The sequence below is a fragment of the Mesoplodon densirostris genome, chromosome 6 (genome assembly GCF_025265405.1).
Source record: "Mesoplodon densirostris isolate mMesDen1 chromosome 6, mMesDen1 primary haplotype, whole genome shotgun sequence".
Lineage (NCBI taxonomy): Eukaryota > Metazoa > Chordata > Mammalia > Artiodactyla > Ziphiidae > Mesoplodon > Mesoplodon densirostris.
Window position 1 is genome coordinate 85,670,771 of NC_082666.1, and position 27,955 is coordinate 85,698,725.

Consider the following 27,955-nt stretch of genomic DNA (forward strand, 5'->3'; position numbering starts at 1 on the left):
CTCCTCTCGCCGCCCAAGGTTCTCCGGCGGGCGCGCAGCCGAGCCGCCTGGATGGTGCAATCTCCCGCGCGCCTTGCATTGATCAAAAAAGGGGTTGAAACAGTAAACGCGAGGAGGAGCAACTCTCTCGAGTCTCGACTGGGGAGCACGACCAATGGGGATACGAGCCCCGTTGCGCGAACCAATCAGCGCAGAGCCAGCGACAGCGCGGGCCAATGGGGGCTCCGGCTCGGCGCTGGAAGAGAGCACAGAGTCGGCGCCGGCTGCAGACTTTGCGCTGCCCACGCGATCGGTCCTTTCCAGCCGACTCCCAGTTCCCGCTTCTGCACCATGGACTCCCTGATGCAGGTGGTCAACTTCGGGCCCGGGCCCGCCAAACTGCCGCGCTCGGTAAGTCCCCTCTAGCGCGCCCCGGCAGTGCGGTCCTGGCGGGAGCAGGCGCGTGGGTGGCTGTGCATCTTTGCATGGGGCTCCCGGATCCCCACTCCCTGCCCGGAGTTTCCCGAACGCTCTGCAGTGGCGTGCACTCCCCGTTTAGAATCTATCGTGGGTGGGCCTCTAGAAGGATACATTGGGGAAGGAACTCGGCGAGGCTTGCTTGTGCAGCTGTCGCTGGCGCCGGCTACGGGTGCGCTGCGTGCAGAACTCGGCCCGCCCGGGAGTGCTGGCTCGCTGCGCTGCGCACCTGCAAACTCCGGCGCTGTGCCTTCAATCCGGCCGGGCCGGGGGCGCGGCGGAAAAGAAAAAGCTCCCAACTCTGCGTTCGCCTCGCCCCGCAGTGCTGCGAACCAGGCAGTGTTGAGTGGATGCGTGAATGGACACTGTGAATGAATGGTGAATGAGGATTGCGTTACTGGAGGCAACTGCAAACTGGAGGCCCGCGCACGACCCCTCGGAAGCAGTGTTGCCTTTAGCCAGCACTGGGAAACATTGCTTTTCAGAAATGTAAATTTAAAAGCCTTCAGTCCAGCCCAGGCTTTCCCTCTTTGTCTCTCAGATACCCGACCCGTCCCTAAAGCCTTTTCTCTCCCCTCTGTTTCACGCGTAGATTTTTTTTTTTTCCAAACTGGCGTGACCCCTAAAGGCATTCTAATATTCAAATCCTGGTAGGCCTTGGACTGCTAGCCCAGTTCGGTTCACTTTGTTCTGGAGCAAATGAATGACTGAATTCTCCCCTGGGCCATTACCAGACCTTTGAAGTGCAAGCGAACTTATTCCCTGCCTTCCCAGCCTCCAGCCGGGTTCCGGCTCCTCCCCTGACCTCCAAAACCCACTCCCTTCACATCCATTCTCCCCTCCCACCGCCCAAACTGTGAAGGAGGCCAAGTCTCTACTGTGCCTTGGACGCGCAGACCCCTGCCGCTGCTGTTATATTTTTATTTTTCTAACCAGGATGACTCTGATGATATGTTGTAGCAACATGGGGCATAGCCAAGTGCTTTACAATTATCTGCTGTTGAACTGAGTAGAATCTCCCTGGGACAGAGACTTCTCTGTATTGTGATAAGAACAGAGAATCTTACAATTGTAGAAGGGAAAGGACATTTTGCTTTTCTGGGGGCAGCGCTAGTAGGAACTGAGAGTACAGGGCTTCGTTTTTTCTTAGTTACTGCGGGCTGTTTTAGATGAGATTCCCTGCCAGAGCTATGCAAATGTTTCCTCTACTCTCACCGTTTTTTCTCTCTCTGTGTTTTGGACTCATCTGCGCATTTGTTTCCTGTGTAATTTGTTCTGCATTTATTATAAAGGCAGTTGTTATCAGTAGTACAATTATTTATTATTTATTTTCCTGGGAGGATTTATGCCCTCCTGTGTGCTCTCCAAGCTGGGGGTGGGGGGGGCAGATGTTGCTATTTATGTGTCTTCTTGATTTAATTGAAGTATAAGGATTAGAGAAGCTTTGCAAACTTTTTCTGACTGTAACCACAATGAAAAATATATTTCACAAAATGAGCAAGTACCTGCACATAATTAAAAGGCTTATGAAATATTTAGCCTAATGACTACAACATGCACAATTTTGTATTCTATTCTGCTCTGGTCTATTCTAGTTCAATAAAAAATTAGTTATGATCCACAAAAGTGGTTGCATTCTGCAGTTTGAAAAAAAATAAACTCCACTGGATTAGAGGGGTATGCTTTTTGGGTAGAAGTTTTTAAAACTTTTTTTTTTTTTTTTTTTTCTTTTTGCGGTATGTGGGCCTCTCACTGTTGTGGCCTCTCCCGTTGCGGAGCACAGGCTCCGGATGCGCAGGCCCAGCGGCCATGGCTCACGGGCCCAGCCGCTCCGCGGCATATGGGATCCTCCCAGACCGGGGCACGAACCCGTATCCCCTGCATCGGCAGGCGGACTCTTAACCACTGCGCCACCAGGGAGGCCCTTAAAACTTTTTATAATGATTTTGGTTATAAACTTTTATAGATGTCTTTTCAAGGAATACTATCTATGAGAGAAATACAGTCTGAACAGAAGTTCAAGGATGATTCTATCAGAGACAGATGTTTGTATTTACTAAAGACAAGGATTTGCTAAAAGTTTGTTTGATCAGCCATTGCTAATGTGTCCAACAAAAACGATGACAAATTCTTTTTTTAAAATTTTATTTATTATTTTTGGCTGCGTTGTGTCTTTGTTGCTGCAAGCGGGCATTCTCTAGTTGCTGCGAGCGGGGGCTACTCTTCCTTGCGGTGCGCGGGCTTCGCATTGCGGTGGCTTCTCTTGTTGCGGAGCACGGGCTCTAGGCACGTGCGCTTCAGTAGTTGTGGCACGTGGGCTTCAGTAGTTGTGGCTCACGGGCTGTAGAGCTCAGGCTCAGTAGTTGTGGCGCACGGGCTTAGTTGCTCCGCGGCATGTGGGATCTTCCCAGACCAGGGCTCGAACCCGTGTACCCTGCATTGGCAGGCAGGTTCTTAACCACTGTGCCACCAGGGAAGCCCCGATGACAAATTCTTGAACCTCTTTTTTTTTGTCTCATTCTTTATTGTTAAAATGGTGTTTTTTCAGACAAGTTGCAATCCAATTTAGATTTTTTTTTAAATTTTAATTTTTCACTGCATTGGGTCTCCGTTGCTGCACGCAGGCTTTTCTCTAGTTTCAGTGAGCGGGGGCTGCCCTTCGTTGTGGTGTGTGGGCTTCTCATTTCGGTGGCTTCTCGTTGCGGAGCACAGACTCCAGGTGCGCGGGCTTCAGTAGTTGTGGCATGCAGGCTCTGTAGGTGTGGCTCTCAGGCTCTAGAGCGCAGGCTTAGTAGTTGTGGCGCACGGGCTTGGTTGCTTCACGGCATGTGGCGTCTTCCCAGACCAGGGCTCGAAGCCGTGTCCCCTGCATTGGCAGACGGATTCTTAACCACTGCGCCACCAGGGAAGCCCTAGATGATGTTTTATGAGGTCTTTAGCCTGTATCTTTTAAGGGAACCTCCTTTGATGGCAGGATGCTTCTACAGAGGGTTTATCTCATCTATTTTGTGTACATTTTTAGAGCATTTCTTTCTCTCTTTTTACTTTATGGCAGGTCGCTCATACACAAAGGTAGAGAGGGAATAATGTAACTAAATTCATGGACCCATCCAAAATTTAACAACTAAGGACATTTTGCCAGTCTTGTTTCAGCGCTCCCTCCCCCATACCCTCTTTCTCCCCTTCTGCTCCTGGATAATTTTAAAGCCAATCACAGATATCATGTCATTTCACTCGTAAACAATGCAGCGTGCATCTCTGATAAGGGCTTTCTATTCTTCTTACTGAAGTGTGTGTGTGTATATATATATATATATATATATATATATGTAGATATATATATGAAATAGGTGTTTTTCTTTCAGTGTGTAGTAATTTACATTTTACTTGCCTTTGGCAAAAAAACAATGAGGCACCTCCCGAGCAGGTGAGCTATGTGTTTGGGGGTGGGGGTAGGGAATGAGCCTCGCCCCCCCCGCATTTCCTGGCACTGGAAGATTGGCCATAAGATGGGTCCCACCTGTCCAGTTGTCCTTGTAAGGCAGAACATGGTTATGGGATTGCAGTGATCTTACAAGATGGGTCAAGGGGCTGGAATGGGGCATACAGCTAAGTACCTCTGGAACCACAGCTGAAATTCCTCACCTGCAAATTGGGGATGAGAATATCACCTTCAGGGCTGTTGTTGAGGGGAGAGTTCAGTACATCAGTACCCCTGATGAACCTTAATTCACAGCACGTGCTTCCTAATTCCTGCCCACCCCACCCATCCCACCAGACCAAAAAGATGGAAAATTGAGTTATCAGTTTAACTTGGGCCTAATTGATTTTTTTGTTGTCCCCCAGAATTTTATGCTTTTTGTGCCTTTGCGGTCAGAGTGCAAATGCAGTTGTGGAAGGGACATTTTTCTAGGGAATTAGACTTTTCCCAAAGGTTTGATGTTGACAGTTAAATAATTGTTTTCAGAAAACTTCTATACTTGATCTTTTTTTAAGTCCAAGTGAGTTTTTATCTCTAAGTAAATTCATACCTTTGGAAAAACTATGTCTTAGCATCAGTCACATTGCATAATTTCACTCTCAACTTTGAGTGTAAGTTGCATCATCCGGGCTCTGTGGGGATAGGGGGAGGAAGGGGATTGGCTGTGGGCAGGGACATAAGCTTCCTCACAGGCCTGGTGGGTGGATCTTCTCCCCTGTCCTTCCCCCACTGCAGTTTGTATGTCCAGAGTTGTGCACAGCATATTGAAATCATCTTAAATTTTCTTTTATTTTTTTTCTAGGTATTGTCAGAGATACAAAAAGAATTATTAGACTACAAAGGAGTTGGGATTAGTGTTCTTGGTAAGATTTACTTTTGGATTCTGTGAATGTCCAGGATTCAAAGGGAACCAATTAAAATGCATCATCAAGCCTAGAATTTCTACTGGGTCTTCCTGTAGGCCTTTGTAGATATATTTTTAAATTTTAATAACTTCCATAGCATGTTTGATCAAAGCAATTTTGAAAGCAACATAAATGCTGGTGAGGGGTTTATACGTCTCAGCTTACTGTCGCATCATTGGTTTTTGCTATGCATAGGATCTGAGATCAAAAGATCCTGTACAGGGCCTCCCTGGTGGCGCAAGTGGTTGAGAGTCCGCCTGCCGATGCAGGGGATACGGGTTCGTGCCCCGGTCTGGGAGGATCCCATATGCCGCGGAGCGGCTGGGCCCGTGAGCCATGGCCGCTGAGCCTGTGCGTCCGGAGCCTGCGCGTCCGGAGCCTGTGCTCCGCAACGGGGGAGGCCACAACAGTGAGAGGCCCGCATACCGCAAAAAAAAAAAAAAAAAAAAAAAAAAAAAAAAAAAAAAAAGATCCTGTACATTTACATTAACAGTGCCCAAACATTTATAAAATTGCTTCACATTCATTTTACAGTTTTTGCTGTTCTTAAACATGAACTCATTAATGTTGAAAAGTACACAAGCCTTTTTCTGAAGATCTTGCCTGTTAATAATTTCATGAAGTTTCTTTGAGTTCTAAAATTTACTTTTGTTTAAATTTAATTTTCTTTTTCTTTTTTGATAGTTCCAAAGGCTACAGACTATTAAGAGACTGTAGGTTTAACTGTGTGCTCATTGCTATTAAATTTTGTTCCTGTGGGTCTGGCACATGCACCTAGATATCTGTGAAGTGAGAGCACAGTGTGGAATTTTGTGCTGTTGTCCTAAGGGCGGCCTTTGCACACAATTCCTGTTTGTGAGAAAGATGTGAGTGATCAGAGACCAAAGGATAAATTAGTACATGGCTCATTCAGTGAATATTGCCACTTTTTTTTTTTGCGGTACGCGGGCCTCTCACTTTTGTGGCCTCTCCCGTTGTGGAGCACAGGCTCCGGACGCGCAGGCTCAGCGGCCATGGCTCACAGGCCCAGCCGCTCCGCGGCATGTGGAATCTTCCCGGACCGGGGCACGAACCCGTGTCCCCTGCATCGTCAGGCGGACTCTCAACCACTGCGCCACCAGGGAAGCCCTGAATATTGCCACTTTTGAAAAATCATTCTGCTGTGACAATAAGGTTAAAATGTGTGCAGTTTGAAAATCAATTTGGATTTTCCTTTAAAGTAAGTGTGGCCCACAATTTGAATGGAAAATAACGACATTTCCCTTTGTTATTTGATTTACAAATTTTGTAGTTACAGCTACAGTTAACTTTTGTTGCTTTGGTTTTGAACTGGAATTTTTTTCTTGTTTTTCTTTCCACAGAAATGAGCCACAGGTCATCAGATTTCTCTAAGATTATTAACAACACAGAGAACCTTGTGCGGGAATTATTGTAAGTTTAAAATTTTAAAGACAAAATTGTGTTACTCTTGTTTGGTAATCCATATACATGGGTGTCTGTTGCATTATTTTCTAGACTCTGCTGTGTGTTCAGAATATTCCATTCTTACAAATAATCTTGTTAAGATTCTCCCAATTTCGCTAGATCAGTACATAATGCTTTGTATTTGTTCCTCATCCTGTGTTTGTATGTTTATTTTTATTTTATGTGGTTTTTCCAAAGATTTGAAATCATTGTATCTGGGAAAGATTTTTTTAGCACTGTGGAAGTTAGACTGGCTTAAAAGGGATTTAAATGACAAAGAAGTGGTCATCTTTGTCAGCATAACTAACTATAACTTGGTTCACTGGCTCTTAAAGTATTGCCTCATACAACCTGTCAGAATCAACTCGTGGGGGACGTATTAAAAAATTCAAGTGCTGGGCCCCATCCAGACCTGTTGAATCAGAGCCTTTGTACAAACTTCATTTTTAACGGGCTCTTTGGGCAATTTTAAGGGTTCTGAACTCTGGGAACTGCTTCTCAAATGAACTTTCCTAGTTATCTAAACTGCTTTTCTTACCCAGAGGAAACTGTGTTCTTAAATAGATTGCTGCTTAAAGGAGAGGTTTTATATATTATATAAATATATACACATAGACATATGAATACAGTCATCTTGAAAACAAAACATTGTTGTTGGTTTTTTTTCTGCTCACAAAACTAGTGCATGTTCATGGTGGAAAGTTTAGGGAAAAAACAAACTCACAAAATCAACCGTAATTATCCATAACCCCACCAGTCAGGGGTAATCACTGTTAACGTTTTAGGGTCCATCCTTGCATTATTTCATTAACAAAATTGGAATTATACTAATTATTTAATAACTTTCCCTTTAAATTGCATTGATAAAATGCTTCAGATGGGGCGGGCTTGGTGACGTTTCTTGTGAGGAGCCCTCGAAACCCGTGCTAATGTCCGTGTTTGGAGCCGGTAATCATCTGCTTGGCTTAGCATGCCAGGGCTGCTTGCTGGGTCCCTGTCATGTTCACAGAACAATTGCTTCCTTCATGGGGTGGGTACTTGGAATGTTGGCCCAAGAGATGTGGCATTTGACCCACACGCCTGTGAGCCTTTCCAGCTTGAACTTCCGGTTCAATTTATGGGCCGATTTCTTTGTACCCCTGTACCTAGACCTCTGTCTGGTGTCCTTCCATCCAGTTCTTGGCCCTGTTCACTGCCCGGCATCTGAGTAACATAAACCAGGAATGCTGCCTTGGACTGCCATCCTCCCAGCTGCTGAGAACCTCATGGTTACAGTCTCCTAAGACCTGTCTGCGTGCTTTGCTAGCCTCCTGAGCCCTGGATATAGGCAGGCATGGTTCAAAACCAGATATATGCACACCATCCCTTGTGTTGGTGAGACCAAGACCCTCTCATATTGCCCTGCCCTTTGGTGCTTTCCTTACACCTCTGTGCTAGAGCTCTGTCCCTTGGCTGTCTGCTTTCTGTGTAACCTGTTCCCAAGCTCTGACATTGCTCAAAGGCTTGGCCTGAGCTGGCCTTACCCTACTGCCTGTAGCCATGCCAATCACCATTTTAATTTTCCATGTTGCAATCAAATATTTTTGCTGTTAATCTTGATATATATTGGATAGGTGATACATGCTTAGGTCTAAAGGATTATCAGAGATCCTTCTCCTGGGCTTCCCTGGTGGCGCAGTGGTTGAGAGTCCGCCTGACGATGCAGGGGACACGGGTTCGTGCCCCGGTCCGGGAAGATCCCACATGCCGCGGAGCGGCTAGGCCCGTGAACCATGGCCGCTGAGCCTGCACGTCTGGAGCCTGTGCTCCACAGCAGGAGAGGCCGCAACGATGAGAGGCCCACGTACCAGGAAAAAAAAGAAAAGATCCTTCTCCAGTGTCCACCTGGTTCATAGCATGGACCAGCACATATATACCTTTAGGACTTTTGGTTGCAAGTGACAGAAGCCCAACTCTTGGCTTACGCAAAAAAAAAAAAAAAAAAAAAAACAAGAAAGGAATGTATTATCTCATATAACAGCAAAGTGCAGGAGTGATTTAGGAGCTCACATGATGTCAGGAAGGTCTTTTTCTCCATCTCCTGGCTCTGCTTTTTCATATGTTGTCTTCACCAGATGGCCACCAGTGGTTGCAGGTTTAGCTCCTACAAGTTCTTTCTTTCCCTCAATAGAAACAGCTCCTCTTTTCTAGAAGTTTGGATCCAGGTCTCAGAACCAAACCACGCTGGCCAGCTTAGGTCACGTGCTCATCCCCTGGAGCTGGGATTGGCCACCCTTGAACCAGGTGGACCGAGAGTGGCAGCCAATGCTTCCCTAAAGGAACAGCAGGGTGTTACTAGCTCTGTCCAAAAAGTAACCATAGGCTTCCACCACAGGGCCCAGTAAATATCTGTGCAAGGAACTGAGTAGATAAATGATTGGGTTGGGGAAGGCAGAGATGGGGCTTGACCATCGTTCTCGTAGTGCATCCACCCCAGGGTAAAGTGCTGGAAGAGCATCACTCATTCTCAATTTTTGACCCTGTTTACTGTCACCTCTGCTTCTGCCCAGAGCCATTCCAGACAGCTACAAGGTGATTTTTGTACAAGGAGGTGGGTGTGGCCAGTTCAGTGCTGTCCCCTTAAACCTGATTGGCCTGAAAGCAGGAAGGTGTGCCGACTATGTGGTGACGGGATCCTGGTCAGCTAAGGCCGCGGAAGAAGCCAAGAAGTTTGGGACCGTGAATATTGTCCACCCCAAACTTGGGAGTTACACAAGTAAGTGCTGGGAGCTGAGCTGGACAGTGAAATGCTGGCTGGCAGGTGGTCCCTCCTCAGCTAGCAGGTCACCCCTGCCCCGGGCAATTCTTCCGTCCCCTTGTCAGTAGTTAGTTTGATACCATTTAGATTGTCTGCCTGTTCCTGTTAAGATTACTAACGGGCTGCTGCAGAAAGAGTATGCCTGGGCTGCTGACTTAGCTGCAAAGCCCAGGGGCTGGTTTGGCTTTAGGTATGGCTTGATCAAGGGCCTCCTACAGTGTCTCCCAGTTCTGGTGTCTTTCTCTGTCTCCTCCACAGTCAGGAAAGCTGCCCCCTCCTTTTTAGAAGATGGCTGTAGCTGCTCCTGACCTTATATTCTCTCATGTTTCAATGCCTTTGCTCACGCATTCCCAGTAACAGTCTCATGTCTCCTGTGTCCTATTCTGTATCAGTCAAGCGGCCTTCCCTGAGTTGCATTGTACCTTCGGGGCTGTGGGTGGAATTGGTCCTACTGGAACTACATGGGCTGAGAGTCGCGGAGGCTGACGCCCACAGGAAACTGTCAGTGGACATAGGATGGATGGATACTGGCCAACAAGGAAAAAACCCCAGATACTCACCACGCCATTTTTGAAGATTATTTGCCCCCAGTAACAGTCAAAGGGGTGGGATGGGTCATCCCTTTAGGATGTTGGTGGTGATTGTAATGTAAGATGGATAGGGTGCTTTCACTTGTGAATGCTCTGGGATCTGTCTTCCCCTGCTAGGGGAGGGGCGTCATTCCTGGTTGCCTCCTATCTCCCTAAGGAAAGAGGGGAGGAAACGTGTGGAGTCCCCAACTTGTCTCCTGTGATAGAAATTCCAGATCCGAGCACCTGGAACCTCAGCCCGGACGCCTCCTATGTGTATTACTGCGCCAATGAGACCGTGCACGGAGTGGAGTTTGACTTTATCCCTGATGTCAAGGGAGCAGTGTTGGTCTGCGACATGTCCTCAAACTTCCTGTCCAAGCCAGTGGATGTTTCCAAGGTAGAGTGTAAAAGAGGCCTACGCCAGTGGGGGGCGGGTCGGGGTGGGGGGGAACCAGCCTCTCGGTTTCTCTAAGGACATTTTAATATATACCAGAATGGGGAAAGGCTGGCACTGTTGATGGTCAGAATGTTTATGTCCTGACATTCCCAGCCCTGTGTTAATCGTCGTCTCCCAGGGGGTCACACTTGAGTCCTTGGGGAATTCATCTGCCTCTGAGAGTGGTGCTTAGAAAATCCTTTTGTCAGCATCTTGGGAGTTACTTGCTGTCATCAAGGAAAGCTTGAGGGGCTATGAAGGAGCCCCACCTTGCTTTGTACCCAGCTCAGCTCCAAGAGCATGGACATGACATGTAGATTTCTGAGCAGCTCCCCAGGTGCGTGCCATGGGGGCTATGTTAGCTGTAAGGAATTTAAAACAAACTAAGTAGTCGTCTACCTTTTAAAAAGTTGTGGTAAAATATACTTACCATAACTTTACCAGTTTAACCATTTTTAAGCGTACAGTTCAGTGGCATTAAGTACACACACACTATTGTGCAGGCATCAGCACCATCCATCTCCAGAACTTTTTCTTCCCACACTGAAACTCTGTCCCCATGAAACAATAACCGCAGTCCTCCCTCCCCCCAGCCCCTGGCAACCACCATCCTACTTTTTTTATTGGTCTCTGTGAATTCGACTATTCTAGATAACCTCACGTAAGTGGAATCATGCAATATTTGTCCTTTTCTGTCTGGCTTATTTCACTTAGCATAATGTCCTCAGGGTTCGCCCATGTGGTAGCATGTCAGAACTTCATTTCTTTTTAAGGCTGAGTAATATTCTGTTGTATGGATGTACACATTTTGTTTATAGCCTGCTTTTTATTTTCACTCACCATGCACTGGCAATTCTAAACAATGTCAACTATAAAATACTCCCTGTCGAGCCACACTGTCCCCACTCCTCCCACTTGGGATGCCACTGAATTTTCCTACAGGTTTCATGGGGAGACATGGAAGAGGGTTCTGCATCTTACACAAAAACATTTCCCAAAGTATCTTTAAACATCTCTTTTTTTCTAAAATTTCTTCTCTCTCAGGCAGCTTGTCCCATTATTTCTCAGTATCTTCTGATTATCCCTTTATACAAATATAAATGGATAAAAAAATTGATTTCTTTAGGTTACCAAGGACAGCAGCCTTATTTTAAAGATGGGCTTGGACGTAGAAAAGAGGTATGCTAGAGTGAATATGAACAGATGCAAGGCCTCCACAGTGATGGGTTTGGGCTGGCCCCTCCTTGGAGAGAAGGATCAGACAGATTTGTAATCTGCAGGCTCTGAACTCTTGAGTATCGATTTGCTGTCCCGGATAGAGATTCCTTTAGAGAAGGGAATGCACTCCAAACAGGATTAAAATAGAGTAACTTCCTCATAAAAATTGTGCTTTGGAAGGAGATTGGGAAGTTTGACTACATTTATGAAAAATGACCCAGTGCATCTAGAACAGCAGGCTTTCTCTTTTGCAGTTTGGTGTGATTTTTGCTGGTGCCCAGAAGAACGTTGGCTCTGCAGGGGTCACGGTGGTGATCGTCCGAGATGACCTGCTGGGGTTCGCCCTCAGAGAGTGCCCCTCGGTCCTGGATTACAAAGTGCAGGCCGGAAATAACTCTCTGTATAACACACCTCCCTGCTTCAGGTAACTCCGGGGTGTGGCTTGCGGACCAGTGAGGAGGTCTCAGTATTTCCCATCAATACTAGCTGACTTTTTAAAGTAGGGCATGATGCTACAAATCGGTGATCTAATAGCCCAGATATCCTATTAGGATTATCTGCCCAGCTCACCTCTCCCTCATCCCGCTCTGTGCACTGTTTGATCCGCTTTCCTTGCCTTTCTTTTGGGGTATTTTTGTTTGATCTTGGTAGCCTTGGTGGTTCATCATTAACTCAAAAGCTTTCTGCACATGAAGTGTCATGCTTGCATCTCAAACAACCAGTGCGGCTTTGGAGAAGGGCTTTCAGAGGCAGGGCTACTGGTCTTTTTCTTTCCTTATTGGGTCTGCTTGAAGCTGGCTGCCTGGCATCTAACACACTGGCTGGAACAAACACCTCTCTGTTTTTCACCCAGTCTGCAGGGGTCCTGTTAGCCTGGCTTCCCCTTAGCCAAGTGAGAGGCTGCATTACAGCACTTTTGGGGAGAGTAAGGCTACCCCACCGTATAGTCTTTTAACTCCCAGACTCAGGTAGTTTGTGAAAATCTTTGTGACACCTAGGATTTAGCAACTGCCTGAGAGATTTTACTACTAACAAGCTGTGTGACCTTGGGCAAGTTGCTTAACCTGTCTGTGCAGCAGGTGTCTCCAGAAGTAATTGGTTGCTGGGAGGATTGAATGATTAATAAATATGTATAAAATGTGCTTGGTGAGTGCCTGCCTCTCAGTGACTTATAAATGTTAGCTGCTGTATTATTATTGTGGTTTCTGTTTTATCCCCAGCCTTAGCAGCGGGGATGAAAGAGCCAGAGTTTATAGATTATCTTATCTTTCCAGGGCAGCTCTGATGTAAAATAGTGATGTGTATGACCCTCTTAATCTCCCAAGCACCCTAGGAGGTGGGTACTCTTATTATTATTCCCATTTTGCAAGTGAAGAAGCCAAAGCCATACTTCAAGAAGTGGTATAGCCGGGGTTTGAACCCAGGCAGTCTGGCTTGAGAGCCCAGGTATGCACAGCCTGTATCTTTGTGCTCTTCACAAGCAAAACTCTCAGTGTGGGTTTGTGTTGGAAAGATCCCATCTCTGGAGAACGGTTGGCTGCTGGGAGTCCAGCTCTCTGAGTCTCCCGGGTTTTCCAGGGATGGTAGAAGTTCTCGTAAAAGAGCGTATGAAGAGGGCCTCGGGCTGGTACAGGCTGCGGCTCCGTGGGGCTGGGGCTTTGTGAGAGGTCTCCGTCTGAGGCGCTGCCTGTGGGAAATTTCTTCCACATAATTTACCAGAGGAAGAAAGGAGCTTTTTCCGAAGTTAGAATTCTGATGGAAATTTTTGCTGGTTTTCTGTGCTGCTCGTATGGGCCGGAGCAGCTTCTCACTTTGTGTCCCCTGCTTTCCTCAGGACACGGAGGGCTCCAGTGCTTACTCTCCTGGTCACCTGTCAATCCCACTCTGTTTCACCCCGGTTGAAAGTGCTTCCGAAGTGCCTGGTAGGGATTGGGGGGCAGGACTGAACCTGTCTCACCTGCCCATCTTATCTCTGGGGTTTCTGGCAGTGGAAGAACCCGTGACCACCGGCCAGCTGGGAAAGGAGCACTGCCGAGCTGAGCGGTGCAGGACGGTTGGGGAGCCTGAGTGCAGGGCCCCTGGAGAAGGAGCTTCGGCTCCAGGCTGCGAGGTGGCGGGAGGCGTCTGTCCTTACCTGTTAGAACGTGCAGCCAGGGTCTGGCTTGCAGGGAGGTGAGTCTTTCCGGGGGGGCAAAGGCCACCACAGCTCCGCGAGTGAGACGGTGGGAAAAGGCAGGGAGAGCCCTGGCCCTGAAACGGGGCCTGAAATGGGGCTGGCAGTTCTGATCAGAGCAGGGGGAGCTGTCATGCCCTCTGGCACCTTCTCCATGAGTGACTGGGAAGCACATTTTAAAAAACTCTAATGGATATGTGTTAAGATGCAGTCGGGTAATATTAGAGTGAAAAATCAGCAGAAACAGTGAGAAAGCAAAGCAGGTCAGTCTGTCTAGTGGGAGATAAAAAGGTCTGGAGTCAGACCTGGTGGGCACTGAGAGAAAGTCCTCCTGTGAGTGACTCAGAGGGTCACTCCCCTACCAGGCCCTGTGCAGGCCTCCACCCCAGGCCCTGACTGGTCAGGTCAGCTGGCCAACCTGGGCACCTGGGGGTGGGGCACAGCCTGGGGGAGGGCAGATACTCCCCACCCAGAGCCTTCCTGCCCGAAGAGTGGGCTCAGCCAGACACCCAGAAACAAGGGTGGAAAAGGGGCGAGGTTTCCTCTCCAGACAGATCGAAAGAGTGAACGCTGAGACCATCTCGGGGCAGGATCGCTAATAGTATTTGATCAGAATCATATAAACGTGGAGGACCAAAGAGATTGGGTTAAAAGTATTCTGACCCAAGACACCCCTTGGTGTCTTGCTTTCTTTTACCCCGCAAGAAAAGAAAAGGAAAAAAGTAAGTCTGAATAATTGAGTAGTTACCCTAAATCTATGACTTGAAAAACTTAGATTTCATTTGGGGTACTTCAGCTTTCAAGATTAGAAAATTGTAGCTCATGCAGTGAGAACAAGCAGTGATGGAGAGAGGAAGCTTTGTGCAGAACACCCTCCCCAGGCCCTGGATGTAAGGGGATAAGGCGCCCAGAACACTGCAACTTTGTCACATGGAAGTCCTTGAAAATGTCCCAAGTTTGAAAAGAAGCTTTTTTTTTTCTTTTAAACTCAGAGCCAAGTGACCACAGGCCCTGGGCAGTTTGAACTGAGCCTTCCTGTAGTTGCCTGTAGCCCTGAGCAGTGAATTGGGGTGGAATAAAGGACCCGTGGGCGTTCTGTTTAACCCTTTAGTGGAACGCACTAAGCCAAGTTCATGGACAAGCAAACGGATGCCTAAACTTCCCTCTAAGCCCACAAGACATTTTTACTTACCACGACTAACTAGCTGTAGTGTGAGGTAAAGTAACTAATAAGAAACAAAATGACCCCACTGACCCAGACCACCTTACTTATCAGCATAGGAGTGTGGGCTGCCAAGGGGGCCTAGTACTTCAGAACAGCCAGGGAGAGTTTCCCGGGGAACTTTCTGGTGTGCTTTTCTAATCCCTAGTGCCCACAGAGTATTTCGTGTTGCCTTAAAAAATTAACACATGGTCTTGGCAAAGGTTCCTGAGGGGAGCAGAGCCTGCGGGGTAACCCCTGTTAACTGCCTGCTGTGCAGGGCATATGCAAACAGAGCCGTATGTGTAATTATGCAGATGGAACTTTACCATATAGGCTGTTCTGTGAATTCTTTTTTCTATCCAGCAATGTACCGTGAACGCTGCCATGTCAGCTCAGATGCCTGCCTTTTTTCCCCCCTTTGAATTGCTGAGTGATATTCCAGAGAGTGGATCTGCTGTGATTCATGTAGTCATTTAACGCGCAGGCTGAGACAGTGTACCTGCACTGCATGGGGCAGGGGGCATTTTAGAAGTGAAGCCGTATATTAGTTAAAAGTTAACCCTGGTTAGTGGGGACCAAGTTTCAAAGCTGCGTAAGCACTTTAGGGCCCCTGTGTTTTGAAGGTTTCGGATTGTATGGGGGTAGAAGCATGAGTTAATAATGCATCGGAAGCTCCAGTCGACTCACAAGGCCGGACATCCTTCCACTCCAGGGGCATAGGGGTGAGTCACACACCAAGAGGGAAGTGTGTTGGTGCTGAGGTCTGGCTGGGACTGTGGACCTGGCCTGAGCCTTTGCTGCAGCCTTGATTTGATGAATCAAATAGCAGCAGCTTGGGAACCCTTGGGTAACAGAGCTGCAGGTAGAAGTGAAGCTCGGCTTCCAAAATGTGCTCTTGAACAGGCAGGCACCCGCAGGTGGCTCGGTGTGTTTGGATCATGTGGCAGGGTGTGTTTCTATGGTTTGTGGGGGAGTGAGCAGTTTGGGGTTAGATGGAAATTCGAGAGCACCTTACGGAACAGAGAAGTGAGAGGGCAGCACCATATCTGGAACACATGCCTACACGTCCACACACGTGCACGTGTGCTGTGATGCCCCTGTAGCAGCTGCTCTTGGCAGCTGTCTGTGTGGCTTGGTGCCAGCCTGGCTGCCCCGCTGGCAGGCGAGAGAGTGGGTGAGGGTCCTGGAGGCCCTAGTAAACCAGAGGCCTTTGTTACTGTGAAAAGAGCTGAGGCGGGCTTCCCTGGTGGTGCAGTGGTTGAGAGTCCGCCTGCCAATGCAGGGGACGCGGGCTCGTGCCCCGGTCCGGGAGGATCCCACATGCCGCGGAGCGGCTGGGCCCGTGAGCCATGGCCGCTGAGCCTGCGCGTCCAGAGCCTGTGTTCCGCAACGGGAGAGGCCACAACAGTGAGAGGCCCGCGTACCGCAAAATAAATAAATAAATAAATAAAAGAGCTGGGGCTTTGGAGTTAGACCATCTGGGGTTGGAATCCTGGCTTTCTCAGCCACTTATTGGATGACTTTAGCCAAGTTAAGCTGTCTGAGCCTGTTTCCTCATCTGTAAAGTGGGATAATAGCAGCTCTGGCCTCGGATTTTTTTGATCAATAAAAGAGAGAGTCCTGGACCACTGAATAGTCCTTCCCTTCTCTTACTTTCTTCTTTCTCCTTTGCCCCTCTGATTTCTCAGTCTTTATCCAGAGAGCTCCAGCCGAGGCTGTAAATTATTCAGAGGCTATTTTCTGCTTTGAGCTCCCTCGCTGCTGCCCCTAGCTGCCAGTTCTCATTCCTCCCAGGGCTGTCTGGGGAGCCAGGCTGGGGAAGCTTCCACAAGGGCTATCGCATGGTTCTGGGTGCTGGCTGCTCCCTGCCCAGTGCCCGCTGGGCAGCCCAGTGTGGGCTCTGCTACCTTCTGGGGTAGAAACACCGGGATTCTCCACGCACCTGGAGGCAGTGAACGAGCCAGTCAAGTATCTTGGGCTTCCCTGGGACAACCTTCTGGTGTTCGAGTGTTTTCCCCTCCCCACCCTGTCATAGTGTTAGTAAGTAAACGAGGAGGCAGCTGTGTCTGGGGGTCCCCACCCCAGATCTTTGCGGGACATTGATGCTAAGCAACTAAGTTTGCACAGGTTCTTGTGGGGGACCTTTGTCCCACTCATACAGCGGCCATAGCTGAGCACGGACCTTTGCCATGCTCCTAGTTCGAGGAGGATGGTCTCTTTTCCCCGGGAGACCTCTGCTCCTGTCCCGTGGGCTTTCAGTGAGGTGCACAGAGAGCCCTCAGCACCTTTTTATTTTTTATTATTTTTTTATTTTTTGGCTGTGCCGCGTGGCATGTGGGATCATCGTTCACTGACCAGGGATCGAACCTGTGCCCCTTGCAGTGGAAGTGAGGGGTCTTAACCATTGGACCGCCAGGGAAGTCCCCTCAGCACCTTTTTAAGCAGAGGGGCTTTCAGAAGATCACTGGGAAAACCATCCGCTGCTCTTCAACATCTTGTGTTTTGGGCTTAGTTTTGAGCACTCAACTAGTAGAGATACTACTAAGTACACCTGCCATGTGCCAGCCCTGCACTAAGCACTTCACCCAACCCATTTCCTGCAGTCCCCCCAAGAGCACTGAGGTCTCTAAGTGACAGGGTTGATATTCTGGCTCGGTAAACGATACACCCAAGCTCTATGAAGGGCCGAGGTGCAGCGGGTCCTCCTGGAACCAGGGACCCGAATCCCACCCCATCTGCACTCCTGTGTCTCAGCTGAGCCTCCTTCAAATGTTCCTTGTCGCTCTTACCTCATAACTCACCGTTTCACCAACACACAATTCTGCCTCTTCTCATTCCCAATTCAGAAAAGCCTATGGAGGGCTCTGATTGGTCCAGTTAAGTCCCCTGCTCAACTCTGAAACCAGGGGAGCAAGGGACCCCGCTGGGTCCTCCTGCTGGGTGGGAGGGTGGAGTTAGGAAGAGCAGGGCAGTTGAAATGCTGGGTGTCCACCGTCGGTCGGTAGGCCTCCCTGTTTCCAGGTGGGAAGGTCGAGGTTTGGATCCCTGGGGTGACTAATCCTGGGTGATCTGTTAGGGCGGCACTGGTTCTAGAGTCAGGACTAGGACTCGGAGCCCAGGCTCTTAGGCACCCTGCCACCCTGCCTCCGCCCGGTGGTGGGCTGTGTGCCAGGGCTTTGCGGGAGGAAAGGTGAACACTGTGCTTCCAGCCTTCCAGGACTGCAGGGTCCAAGATACGGGCACCTAGGAATGGAAACTAAAGAGCCAGTGGTAAAAACTAGGGGAAGTGTGGGCAGCGGGCTCTGGGCGTTCAGAAAGTGAAGCGTTAACTGGTGGGGGTGGGGAGCTAGGTGTCTGAGGATGCTTGTGGCAGGGATAAAATGTCAGCAGGGGTGGAGACAGGGAGCTGTGTTCCAGGTGTCATGAAGAGTTTGCGTTCGGGCTTGGGCTGGACTGGTGGGCACCGATGTGACCTCTAGTGAAGCGTCTAATTAACCCTCTTTTCTGAATGGCCCTCAGGGGCCTAGAGCTGGGTTGATCTTCGTTTTTGCTCCGTGACACGCTCCTGTCCTTGGTGTACACATGGCCCACTTTCATCTTGTCTATGTCTAATGGTGTCTTTAAGTCTGTTTTAGTACAACTTCAGACTGTTTGCTTGGATGTCTTTCCACTTGTGCAAAGCTGAACTCAATGGATATATGTTTTTTTTTAAATTATTTATTTATATTTTATCATCTTTATTGGAGTATAATTGCTTTACAATGGTGTGTTAGTTTCTGCTTTATAACAGAGTGAATCAGCTATACATATACATATACCCCCATATCCCCTCCCTCTTGTGTCTCCCTCCCTCCCTCCCTCTCTCCCTCCCTATCCCACCCCTCTAGGTGGTCACAAAGCACTGAGCTGATCTCCTTGTGCTATGCGGCTGCTTCCCACTAGCTATCTACTTTACGTTTGGTAGTGTATATATGTCCATGCCACTCTCTCACTTTGTCCCAGCTTACCCTTCCCCCTCCTCGTATCCTCAAGTCCATTCCCTACGTGGATATGTGTATTTTTTACTCTTTATTTTAGCATCTATGTCATGGGCTTGGTCCTGGAGTGGATTAAGAACAATGGCGGTGCAGCAGCCATGGAGAAGCTTAGCTCCATCAAATCGCAGATGATTTATGATATTGTTGATAATTCTCAAGGATTCTATGTGTAAGTTGATGGGGTTTTATCTCACATTTTGCCTCTTGTGAATTTAAAAATGTGTATATGCCATGTCTTTTGGAACATGGATGCAGCCACCTTTCGCTGAGACACTGAACTCCTCAGGAGCGTGAGTTAGGTAAGTCTTCCCTCCTGCATCCCATTCCCAGGAATCCCGGGCTTTGGGACCTGTCTCCCAGTGGGTGGTAACGTTTCTCACACCACAGACCCCGGGGCAGACCCCTCTCCCCAACCTCACCTGCTCTGTATGTCCCCTGGGGACAAAACACATACTTGCTGGAAGCTCTCAGCTTTACCTCAGGACTCACTGGAGACCCTTGGTATAAACACCCACTCCTGGCCCCTCCTCTGGGTTATTTACCCTTTTAGGAAAGTTTACTCTTTCGCTTATTACAGGACAAATGCTCCCATCCCAGGCCTGCAGTTGGTGAATGGAATTGGCTCTGGTATGAGTTGACTCCTAGTTAAATGTTTTTGTGACTTATTGATTCATGAATGTGTGTTGACTGCTGGACCAACGCCAGAGAACGTATGGACCTTGTATTGATCTCCTAGGGCTGCCAGAGCAAAGTACCACTAGCTTGGTGGCTTAAAACAAGAGAAATTTATTTTCAGTGTTCTGGAGTCCAGGAGTTCAAAGGCAAGCTGTCAGCAAGGCTTTGCTCCCTCCAGAAACTCCAGGGAAGAATGCATTCCTTCCCTCTTCCAGCTTCCAGGGGCTTTAGGCATTCCTTGGCTTGTGGCTGCCTCACCCCAGTCTCTGCCTCTGCCTTCACATGGCCTCCTCCTTTCTTGTGTGTCTTGTCTTCTGTCTCTTACATTGGATTTAGGGTCCACCCAGATAATCCAGGATGATTGATCTCATCTAGAGATCTTAGCTTAATTGCATCAGCCGAGACCCTTTTTCTAGGTCACATTCACAGGTTCTGGAGGTGAGCACGTGGATAAACCTTTGCAGAGGCCACCGTTCAACCCCCTACAACAGGCCTGTCACCAAAATGCCAGATATAAAGTACCTAGTACAGTGCCTGGCACACAAGGAGCTTGACAGATGATGTTTTCATTTGCTTTTCTTTTTCCCCTCCTTCAAGATGGGGACAGCTGTGGGAACACCAGACTTTATGCTCTGTATGCACGTGTGTTTATACACATACATGCGTAAACACTTACACTCATTTGCCGAGCCAGGACCCCCTTCTTAGCGGCCTTTACTCTTTGGAGTTCAGTGTGTTGTAAGAAAAAATATCTGGCTGACGATAACAAGGGAATTTTCACTCTTTTAAGAATTTAGGGGCCTCCCTGGTGGCGCAAGTGGTTAAGAGTCCGCCTGCCGATGCAGGGGATACGGGTTCGTGCCCCGATCTGGGAGGATCCCATATGCCGCGGAGCGGCTGGGCCCGTGAGCCATGGCCGCTGGGCCTGCGCATCCGGAGCCTGTGCTCCGCAATGGGAGAGGCCACAACAGTGAGAGGCCCACATACCGCAAAAAGAAAAAAAAAAAAAAAAAAAAAAAAAAAGAATTTAGTGGGCCTTGTAGGAGAAAAAAATGGTGCCTCAATCCTGCCTTAGAATTGTATGTTTTACCCAAGAATTGCTAACACATCTCCATAACCATCCATGGGTGGGGTTGTACTTTGGGGACAGGCCTAACTGCTGCTGTCCCTTCTGCCCTTAAATGCCTGCCTGCTCCTATGAGTTCTTGGCTTGTGATGACACCCCAGCCACAAGCCCTCAGGGAGTCTGGCTTGGCTGAACGACTTGACCTTTGGGGTCCTCTTTCACATGGCATCTGGGGGAAGGGGTACACACTGTGCATTTCTGCCTGCTCTGTGGTTCTGTGGCTTAGCCCTTGGGAATCTTCTCCTTTAGAGCCTGACGTGTGAAAGAGGAGGCCAGGGTACTCCACTAGCACCTACTGGAGCGGTTGTAACATGCATGATCAGCAGTAGATGGTCCAAGGAGTTCATGGCCAAGGGCTAAATAATGAGCCATGAGCTGGGGGCAGGGAGATATTGCTTTGGCTGGAGGCGAAGGGAGGGCTTTTACATGAGCTTGAGCCTTGGACAGGAGTAAGAATTAGGCAGAGATGAAGGAGGAAGTACTTTTAGGAATTTTTAGGAAGGCAGGGAATGGCCTCTGCAAAGCACTGAGGGAAGAAAGTAGTGTGTTTGGAGAGCAGAGAGTGGGCTAACTGAAGGGCACGGCTCGTGCTGGGATTGGAAAGAAAGTCTGGAAAGGTCTGAAGACATGTTTAATTCACTAGCTCATTTATCCATTCGTCTATCTACCCATCCACCCACCCATCCATCCGTCTACCCATCCATCCATCCATCCATCCATCCATCAAGCAAATGGCGCCTGAACACTCCTCTGTGCTAGCCTTGTTCTAGGCTCTGGGGATACCCAGAAGAATAAGTCACCTTTCCTGGCTCCATAAGAGTGATCAGGATCTGAACGTGAGTAAGAGCACATGGCAGCTGTTGTGGAGGGGAGACCAATTTTCTATGAGCTTTTGGCTCCGTATATTTCTCGGGAGATGTGAAGGCACAAAATGGGAGGACAGAAAGCATGGTGATGCCTCCAGAAGGAATCCAGGAAATTAAAAACAAAATAAAGCATAGAAGGAACACCAAGTATCCCCTGAATTCTCTCCCCCGACTTGAGATCCTTTAACTGCAAGCACCCAACCTGGCATTTTCCAGAAGGCAGCCTGTTGAAGCCAATGTGGCAGGCAGGTCATCTCCTGAGGAATCTCATCACCTTCCCATGCAGAACTCCTCATTCACTTATGAACAGCCTTGACCCCGAACTTGCATCCTCTTCCAAATAAACCTCTTTCTGGGAACTTCCATTCACCCCCTGGGCCGCCTGCCCAGAAAAGGTCATCCGGCTCATGGTGTTCCTTTGGGACCTTGTTACCAGGGTCAGTAGCAGGCTTTGCTCCCTCTCTCCTCTATGTTAGTTGGACGCTCACTAGTTGTCTCTGTGTGCACTTGGGTTTTCAGGAAGATCTTTGCTATGGAAACATGGCCCCGAAGGGGAGGTGAGCAGTTAAATGAAAATGCATGTGAATAAAGAGTATGTGCCTGCCCCCAACCAGGCACCCAGCACCCCAGGTGCTGCAGAGAACTTGCTGGGGTCCCCCATGCCTTGGCAGACACAGCTCTCTGCCAGATGCCCTTCCTTCGTCTCCCTCTGTCCTGACCCCTCCCACCTCCCTTCCTCTGAAACCTTCAACCTTCTCTTGGGCAGAGTTAGTTGCTCAGCTCTGTGCTCCCACAGCGCTTGTCCTGTGGAATTTGAATTCCCTCCACAGCTGTCTTGCTAGGTTGGGAGCAGCCAATTCCCCTTCATCTTTTTCTTCCTTCCCTCAGCCCCACACCAGGGACACTCAAGGGCACCGTGCAAATTTAATCTTCAGTTTCTAGTTGTTATGACATTGTTGCTGTCATGATACCATCTACGTTCACAATAGGATGGGTAAATGTGTGGGGGATGACTGTAAATACAGATTCTTTGTAAATCCAGGTTCTTAATTCTTCCCCCTTTTTAATATTTTTTCCCCTTAAATCACGTGTCCTTTTTGCTGCTCCAGCTCTATAATTGGACTCTCACTTGGGGAGCCTGAGGCAGCAGAATATCAAAGAGGGTAGACACTACATTTTTAATTTAAATGTCAACCAGGATACCTACTACCTGTGCAAAGGGGGGCCCAGAATTCAGGCTCAAAGCCTATTACCGGATACTTGATTTCCCTTCTTGTGTCTCTTCTGTCCATCGATGTGCACTTGACTCCTATTAACTTTAACAGGAATTATGTGTGTGCCCTGAGGGGCGAGCCTAGCTTTTAATGGGGGCTTCCTCACACTGCTTTCATTTGCTGTTTAATTTTAATGAATCCCACCCTGTAGAAGGGGAAGAATGAAATAGGATGTGCTTGAGAAAATGAAGAGAGTTATTACATATCTTCCTTGTAATCCAGAGTAGCATGTCATCTCTTCTTCTGTTTGTCTCCTTTGGTTGTCAATGGAAGATAATTTTGGCTTGCTTACTTTCCAAATCAGAAACTGAAGTCAAATACTAACATATCCTAGATGAAATTTGACTCATTCATTTTTGAGAGTCTGTGAGCCCTGTGTAAGGTGCTGAGAATAAAAAGACAAATTTATTGACTTCAATAGTTATTTACATAACATTGAATGTGTTCCAGACACTGTTCTAAATTCTATCAGTTATCTACTTTTGCATCGTAGAACACTTCAAGACAGTGACTGAAAACCACAACCATTTCTTTTGCTCAGGATTCTTTTCAGTCAGCAGGTGGGGCTGGGCTCAGTGGGGTGGTTTCTTCTGCTGGTCTCATCTGAGATCACTTATTCAACCAAAGTCATCTGGTGATCCACCTAGAGTCTAAATGGCCCCCCTCACCTGTCCGGCAGCTGGTGCTGGCTGTGGGCTGGGCCTGTTATTTCCAGCAGGCTAGCTTGGGCTTGCTTACATGGCAGTGATGTTTTAAGAGGGCAGGTAGAGAAGCTGCATGCCCCTTGAGGCCTCAGCTTGGAAGTTGCACAGCATCACTCCTGTTGCAGTCTCTTGGTCAAAGCAAGTCCGCAAGGCCAGCCCAGATTCAAAAGGTGTGGAGCACTAGACCCCACCTCTTGCTGGGAGGGCTGCAGAGAATTTGTGGCCATTTAGTCTCCCATCAGAGAGGCACAACAGAGAGATTTAGTAACTTGTTCAAGGTCACACAGCTTGGGACAGTACAGTGTTTTAAGTGCTTTGAAAGCTGCTGCTCATTATTTTTAAATCTTACAGCCACTATTCGGACCAACTTATTTTTTTTCTCTGCAGCCTTGTAGAGAAAGGGTCATTCACATTGCTGTGTGGCTGCCATGGGTTGGAAGCTTCATATGTTATACCACTGAACTGTCATAACTAGTATGAAATGGAGATATTATTATCATTCCCAATATTCAGATGAGGAAACTGAGGCTCTTGGAAATTAAGTATGAGTTGTATAAGAGAATGTTAACTCACTGTTCCATAGGCAAGAGTGGTCTCCCTAAGTAAATTATAAATGTCCTGGTGCAGATCTTTTTTTAATCTCTTGTTTGCATCTGGAAAATCGTTTTTAAAAATTTTCTGTTGCTAACAATTAAAACTGGATTAGATAGCAGCTGTGCTTTAGGGCATCCAGTTCACATTTATTACATTTACTTCATAGTCTACTTTCACCCTAACTAGTGGCAATAGAATTGCAAGTTGATGGGAACAATCTTACTCTAATCACCTGTACATTTCAGTATACTCCATTATGATATTCAAATATATAACATATTATTAAAATAACATTAAAGGGAACATAGAATTATCCCATATTCTCACATCCTGAACACAAATATTTTCTATTTCTCTGTGCTTCCTTAGAATCTTTATATCCACATTTATACTCTAATTAGAGTACACATAACATCTAAAATTTTTCACTTATTAGATCATAAACCACTTCCATTTTGCAACCTAATCTTTATATTTATCTTTTTATGTGGCATCTTAATATTTAGTTATAAAGAAATGTTATAATTTATTTTATTTCTATGGTGGACTTAGGTCATTTCTAACTTTACCTGTTGTAATTAATTACAGAATATATGATGTTCTGGATGGGCTTTTGTTCAGATATTTTGTTTAATTCTATCTCTAAATATGTACTCTCATATTTTTCAAAATATGTGTTCTGAATTTGATTCCCACCTCCTGTCAAGAACCATGTAAATGTGTGTTGTGTGTGTGTGGTGTGTGTGTGGTGTGTGTGTTGTGTGTGTGTGGTGTTTGTGTGTGTCTGTGTGTTTGTGTGTGTGTGTGCACACGCCACCAGTTTTACTCCAGGAAGTTGACTTAAGGAAATAGTTCAAACATACAAAAAATGTCCAAGTAATCCAATGTTACGATGTTTCTTCATATGTTAGCATAACTTTATTTTTCGTAACTAATGCTTTACTTTTTTTTTTCTTTTTGCATTTCTATAACCAAATAACTGACATAGAGTTCATTTGGGGTATAAGTTTTAGATCTAAATCAATTTTCCCTATACAGCACTACAAGTATCCCTCTCTGTTTATTAAATAATATTCACTTTCCTGGAATTACGTGATTCTTATTTTACTGAATGCTTAAATATAATATATAAATGGGTTTATTTGGATTTAAAAAAAATTTTTTTTTCTGTTGCTTTGTTAGTGGCAGTTGCACATTGCAGAAAAATAGCTGGAACAAAAAACATGTTTTTCAGATGTCCAGTGGAGCCCCAGAATAGAAGCAGGATGAATATTCCATTCCGCATTGGCAACACCAAAGGAGATGATGCTTTAGAAAAAAGATTTCTCGACAGAGCTCTTGAACTCAATATGATCTCCCTGAAAGGGCATAGGTGAGTACATGTCCCATCCAGAAGCTTGTCAGAGAATTGGTTTAGTTTTCAGACGCTAAAGGAGACACATCTAGGAGCCTGCCCATCCTGGAATAGCAGTTATTGTAACTAGTTGGGAAAGACAGTTTGTTACGGGGGTTCTCCTGCTGCTGCTTACAGACCCCTTAGCACGATTCCACGGCCGAGAGCATGGGGGGGCCACACGTTCTAGGAGCTTTGGTCAAAATTACCTTTGAAAATCTCTGCTCTGACAGCACAAAGGGTGCCATCCCAGCTCTGGTGCAGCTGGCACAAGCCTGTTCAGTGTAAGAACAGACACTGTTGCTCCCCTGAGCATCAGAAAGAGTAGTTAATTCTGTAAGCTCCATGAAAGATGTACGTCCTCACGCATGAGAATAGCTGCCCGCTCCCTGCCCCCTGCACGGCAGGCTCATTGAAGAGGTGAGCTAACCTAGGTTACCTGTGAGCGTGACGGTCCTTCACTGCGTTGGAAAGGAATTTTCTAATGACTGAGATGTGTGATGCTCCTGGCCACCTGCGGGGGCTTTCAGGTGGGAGGTTGGACACGATGGTCTCAGGTGCCGTGACTCTCGCAGGAGCTGGTGACGGGAAGGAGGGTCGTCTTGATGCTCAACCAGATGCTCCTGTTCTTAACGGCTGCATCTGTGGTTCTTCTAGGTCCGTGGGAGGCATTCGGGCCTCTCTGTATAATGCTGTCACCATCGAAGATGTCCAGAAGCTGGCAGCCTTCATGAAGAATTTTTTGGAGATGCACCAGCTATGAGCACATCCTAACCAATATACACTCTGCCCTTGAACAATGTACAAAATTGAAAGTTACTTGGGCATGGCTAAAAACACTAAACAAACATAGTATTTTTCTCGAACGAACATGCTTATGATAGATTTTCTTCTTTTTTCAGAGAACAGCAAAACATCCACAGCTATGCTAAGCTGTTGAAACTTAACCTTAATTCTGACTTGAACTGGAAGCTTTTAGAAAATCTTCTCTTGCTCTTCTACCAGATTCTAACTACTGTTGTCTTTGCTGCTACTTTTTCTGCCTAGATCTCATATTCAAAGCTGCCTATGGGTTTAACTATATGCAAATTGCAGGTTATTATTTTTAGAGACACACAAACACACAGCATGGAGGGTGGGTGGATCCCTCTAGGTGCTGAATTTTGATCCTTTGCAAGATGACAGCAGTGGGGTCTTCTGGATTCTGCAGCTATTAATTCAGGTCACCACCGACCGTGTTGTGATGTTCCAGACTAAAAGGCAAACTGGAGATCGTTCTTTATACTGTTATTCTCATAAAGAGATAAAAGTGGCATACTATATGTTTATATAGCAAGGTCTGTTTTTAATACCAAATAGTTTATATCTCTATGCATTTATATCTCTGTGCATTTATATTTCTAATAATACGGTTCTTGTTGATATATTTGAGACTTTGAGAATTTGTTGGGATCCTTGACCTTGTGCATTAGAGTGTTACGTTCTCAACAGCTGTGTGCCTCCGCTTCCCCCTCCCCTCTCCCTTTTTAAGCTGCTTCACAAGAGTTGGAAGCTCCCTGATTCACTTTTACTTTCCTTTCAGTGGGTAGAAGAACGGTTGGTTGGTTGGTTGGTTGGTTGGTTGGTTCTTTGTTTTTCAGTTATGCTGTTAAACTAAAAATCTCTGTTAAACTCCCTTACTGTTTGTTCACGTGACTGTTCTCTTTATGGTGTTTGACCAGTGATGCCATGAGTTCGGGAAGATCTTTGCTGAAGAGTCTTTTCCCCTCTTGTTTATCCATTGTCAGTGTTTTATGTTGACCGTGCGCAGGACATTAAAGTCCTAAAACATCTAAACCTTTGTCAATGAATTTCTTTACATGCTTTTTAGGCAGATTGTTCTTTTAAAAACTTTATGTTGGGAAAACTTGAGTCTAAAAATAGCATCTGTGAAGGGTATTTTGTTCAAAAAGGTGTAAGACTTGACTCCTGTACATCCATGTTTTTAATGATTGAGCATACTGGTAGCTTTCCTTTGGCTTTTGGAATGGACAATATCAACAAACCACGTTACAACACAGCTCACGGTATAAAGTTGTATGAACTTTGTCCCACTTAGGCTGGAAACATGCCACTAGGACAGTTTTGAGCCATCTTCGTGTTTCGCTGGATTGTGTAATGAGGACTGCACTGATCTTTCGTCCCAGCTCTGCACCAATTAGTTGGGTTAGCTGGGTTTCCTGCTTAGGGCTAAGCCTTGCCAGTCTTGGTTCTCTCATCTGTGAAAAGGAGGATTGAAATAACTCCTCCACTTATCTCAGGGATGTTTGAAGAGCTTAAAACGAAAGCTCAATGCAGGATGTAACTAATAACCGCAGTAAAATTTTAAATGGCAAAAGCCAGCCAGTGCTTGGATGCCATCCAAGTGTTCACATATAATAGTGCTCAGAGTCTATTTTGCCTCCTTCCTCATCCATTCATATGATGGTGACAAGTCCCTGCGGTTTGTACCGGCCCCAAATCTCTTGAATCTCCACTTATTTCCATTCCCATTGCCACAGCCAGCTCTGTCAGCCCTCAGCGGATCATTTCAGCAGCCTC

General features: G+C 47.0%; 1 protein-coding gene across 2 annotated transcripts; it reads left to right on the plus strand.

Moving 5' to 3' along the window:
- The first annotated feature begins 241 nt into the window (after positions 1-241).
- Positions 242-27,211, plus strand: PSAT1 (phosphoserine aminotransferase 1). 2 transcript variants are annotated; one of them, XM_060102355.1, is made up of 9 exons: positions 243-390; positions 4,740-4,800; positions 6,204-6,273; positions 8,856-9,061; positions 9,900-10,072; positions 11,584-11,753; positions 18,784-18,912; positions 25,217-25,354; positions 26,033-27,211. In XM_060102355.1, the coding sequence occupies exons 1-9, from the start codon at positions 331-333 to the stop codon at positions 26,136-26,138; spliced, it is 1,113 nt and encodes a 370-aa protein (XP_059958338.1). In that variant the 5' UTR covers positions 243-330; the 3' UTR covers positions 26,139-27,211. The 2 variants fall into 2 exon arrangements, with proteins under 2 accessions (XP_059958339.1, XP_059958338.1); XM_060102356.1 differs by lacking the exon at positions 18,784-18,912 and having other exon boundaries at positions 242-390.
- Positions 27,212-27,955: the final 744 nt, after the last annotated feature.

Coding starts and splice junctions, on each gene's coding strand:
- PSAT1 (XM_060102355.1), top strand. CDS start 331: ATGGACTCCCTGATGCAGGTGGTCAACTTCGGGCCCGGGCCCGCCAAA. Junction 11,754..18,783: donor AACACACCTCCCTGCTTCAG/GTAACTCCGGGG, acceptor TCTTTATTTTAG/CATCTATGTCATGGGCTTGG. Junction 18,913..25,216: donor AATTCTCAAGGATTCTATGT/GTAAGTTGATGG, acceptor CATGTTTTTCAG/ATGTCCAGTGGAGCCCCAGA.